This window comes from Arachis ipaensis, chromosome B04 (genome assembly GCF_000816755.2).
Source record: "Arachis ipaensis cultivar K30076 chromosome B04, Araip1.1, whole genome shotgun sequence".
NCBI classification, from domain to species: domain Eukaryota; kingdom Viridiplantae; phylum Streptophyta; class Magnoliopsida; order Fabales; family Fabaceae; genus Arachis; species Arachis ipaensis.
In genome coordinates, this window is record NC_029788.2 from 127,063,460 (window position 1) to 127,067,029 (window position 3,570).

A 3,570-nucleotide genomic window follows, 5' to 3' on the forward strand; every position below is an offset into this window, starting at 1 on the left:
GCCAGCGGAGAGCTCCTCCTTCACACCTCCATGCCATTTGTGCTTCTTAATCTTACCTCACTCTCTCCTTCAATACCAATCTTCTTTAATTTTTTCACTGTCCCTTTTTTCACCTTCTTCCTCTTTCTCCACCAAGTCCGATCAACCACCACAACTGCTGATCGTCAAACACCTCTCAGAGACTTAGAGTTCTCACCAATGCAGTGTTCATCGCAAGACGCAGAGCAGGTAATTTGTTTTTGCTAAAAACCATTGATTTTCATTTTTTTTCTTGCAACTACTAGCCTATTGGGTGCTAATATTTCACCTATTTTGTTTGTTTTGTTAATTTTTTGGAAGAACTAATGAAATTGTTGATATTTTTCTTGCCATAATTGGTTTAATTTTGAGAAAAACTAACATAATTGATTTTTTTGTGTTTAATTTTTTGGTTTGTATTTTGAGTACTTCAATATGAGAGTTACAAGCTAGACGAAAGTAGGAAGAAGTTATTGATTAGAGATAGGAATTTAACAATTGAGAAGAATTGGGAGTAGGAATAATAATTTGCAATTATAATTATTGGCTGTCTTAGCAAATTATTGGAAGTAAGAACAATAATTTTAGTTTTATAATTTGCACTACTAATAATTATAATTGATCTCTTCCACTTTAAATTTGATTGTTATTTAAAAATTGAATTTTCTGGTTTGTACACTTTATGTTATTGTGAGTAATGTTTTGGTGAGTATTGAGTAATGCTAGCTGCTCTGCCTCTATCCTCACGTGCATTTCAACCTACCTTCAATTATTATCTATGGCTCTATGCCTTACTTCACTTAAGTCTTACAATAATAAGAATGAGACTGGCATACTTATGAATCTTTCTTATTTGTTTTATTTTTCTTTTTTGGATTAGTAAATTAAACATTTAATTCTCTTTGCATTTGTTATTGTTAAATGATGAGACTGAACACTTGTTTAAGTATACTCAGTTTTATTTAGATATATTAAATTTATGATCAGTTGTTTAAGTATGTTTAGTTTTTTTTAGATATATCATTATATTGTTATATGAATCTTTTTTATGTTTAGATAAACACAAATGGGAGGAGGAGATCCTAGTTGTATTGCAGTCCAAAGTAATGAGGACAACAAAGCCATGGACATAGAGCATGAGGTTGCTGCTATCGAGGGACAGCAAGCTAACGAGGGACAGCAGGCTACTCGCAAGGGAAAAAAGTCTTATATGTGGACGCATTTTAAACAGCTTCCATTTAGCGAGACCAATGAAGAGCACAAGGCCAAATGTAATCACTGTCAAAAAGTATATCTATGTCATCCAACTAGACATGGCACAAATTCTTTGAGTAAACACTTGAGAATTTCTCACAAGTGGATATTTACAAAAGCAAGTAAAAATGAGATACTTTATGGCTATATGCCTAAGGTTGGTAAAGAAGGTGAAGCCAGCAAAACTTTCAAAGTCAATGGCTGAGTTTATTATCCTTGATGAACACCCTTTTAAAGTGGTCGAAGGGATTGGGTTTCGCAAAATGATTAATCGATTTGAACCAAGATTCACTGTACCATCCAGGATGACAATGTCAATAGATTGCTTTCAACTTTCTTTAGATGAAAAAAAAAAAACTTAAAGCTTGGTTGGCAAAGTCATGTGCTCGAGTTTGTTTGACATTAGATTGTTGGACATCAAATCAAAATCTTAGCTACATGAGCCTAACTGCACATTTCGTTGATGACGAATGGAAGCTACAAAAGAGAATTCTCATTGAGAACCACAAGGGAGAAACAATAGGGAGAGAAATTGAGACATGTTTGAGAGAGTGGGGAATTGAAAAGGTCTTCACAATCACATTAGACAATGCATCTTCAAATGATGGGGTTATCACTTACCTTCAAAGAAAATTAGCTGCAAGGGGTGGATTGGTGTGCGGAGAAAAATATTTGCAAATGAGGTGTTGTGCTCATGTTCTCAACTTGATAGTGAATGAAGGAATTAAAGAGCAACATGCCTCCATTGAAAGCATTCGGAATGCTGTTAGGTATGTTAGATCTTCTCCCCAAAGAATTAAAAAATTTAAAAAATGCATTGAGGCTGAGTTGATAGTCTAAAAGTCTTGCTTGTTTAGATGTTCCAACTAGATGGAATTTCACCTATCTAATGTTGGAACATGCTAAAAAAATTGAAAAAACTTTTGATAGACTTTATTATCAAGAAACTGATTTTTTTAGATGGTTTGGAGAGGATAGTGGGGGTAAAAAGAAAGTTGGTCCACTCACGGCACTTGATTGGCAACATGCTAGGCTATTCATTGATTTTTTGAGAATCTTCTATGAGATTACTTTGTGTTTCTCATCTTCTTTACATGTTACTTTAAACAAATGCTTTCATGAAATTGCATCTATAAATTCTCAACTAACATCTTGGAGCCACAACAATTCTGAATTATTGGGAACTATGGCATGCTCTATGAAGGCTAAATACGATAAATATGAGGGACCACTTGACAAGTTTAATCCTTTGATACTTGTTGCCGTTGTTTTAGATCCTCGATACAAACTTGATTATCTTTCTTGGTGTTTGGAGGATGTATATGATAAGGAAGTGGCTACTAGTATGACTAATTTTGTGAAATTTACATTGGAGACATTGTACAAATTTTATTCAAAAGAAATTGTAGATGATAAAGTTCTTGATGATGGTGGCAGTTCCTCTAAAGCTGTTTTGGATGATAAAGATAGTAGTCAATCTAGTGCTAAGTATGTTGCTGCAAATAGAGTGAATTTGTGAAAAAAACAAAAGAAAGAAAAAGCTAATGCAGATAGCAAATCTGATGTTGAGAAATATCTGGCCGAAGATCCTGTGGACGTCGAAGATGAGAATTTTGATATATTGGCTTGGTGGAAATTAAATGGATCAAAATATAGAATTCTTTCTCCCATAGTCCGTGATGTCTTTGGTATTCCAGTTTCAACTGTTGCATCTAAATCATGCTTTAGTACTGGTTGGCGTGTGGTTGATCTTTATCGTATCTCTTTGTCACCAAAAATGGCAGAAGCTTTAATTTGCACTCAAAGTTGGTTGTATCTTTCTAAGCAGATATTTGAAGAACTTGAGTTTGATCAATTTGACAGTAGTGACAAAATTGTTAATGGTAATTACTTTATGATGTCTTTATTCTTTTTTTATTATTTAATTTAATTCATATGATAATCTTGAGAGACTAATTTTTATGTTTTGCAGATGTTACTAACACATCCACACAACAAGAATCAAGTTCACAACTAACCTTGAGATCAAGCTACGAATCAAATGAATTTTATTCTGTAATTGTTTGCTACTTAATATTTTGTTGTTATTGGTTGGTATGACACTATAAATTATTATTATTATGTTAATCTTGTGTTGGTTGTTAACTTTGTTTTAATTGTCTTTTGAACTTTGAATGTTTAGTGTGTAATTGACATAATTATTATTATGAAACTTTAAATTATTATTATTAAATTCTAAATTATTATTATGTGAATATTGCAATGTTATGGAATAATTATTTTCTAAAATTTAGAGGT

General features: G+C 32.6%; 1 protein-coding gene across 1 annotated transcript; it reads left to right on the plus strand.

The window, feature by feature from the left end:
- LOC107637276 (zinc finger BED domain-containing protein RICESLEEPER 1-like) lies at positions 1,711 to 2,791 on the plus strand. Its single transcript, XM_016340706.1, has 2 exons — positions 1,711 to 2,042; positions 2,233 to 2,791. The coding sequence occupies exons 1-2, from the start codon at positions 1,711 to 1,713 to the stop codon at positions 2,789 to 2,791; spliced, it is 891 nt and encodes a 296-aa protein (XP_016196192.1).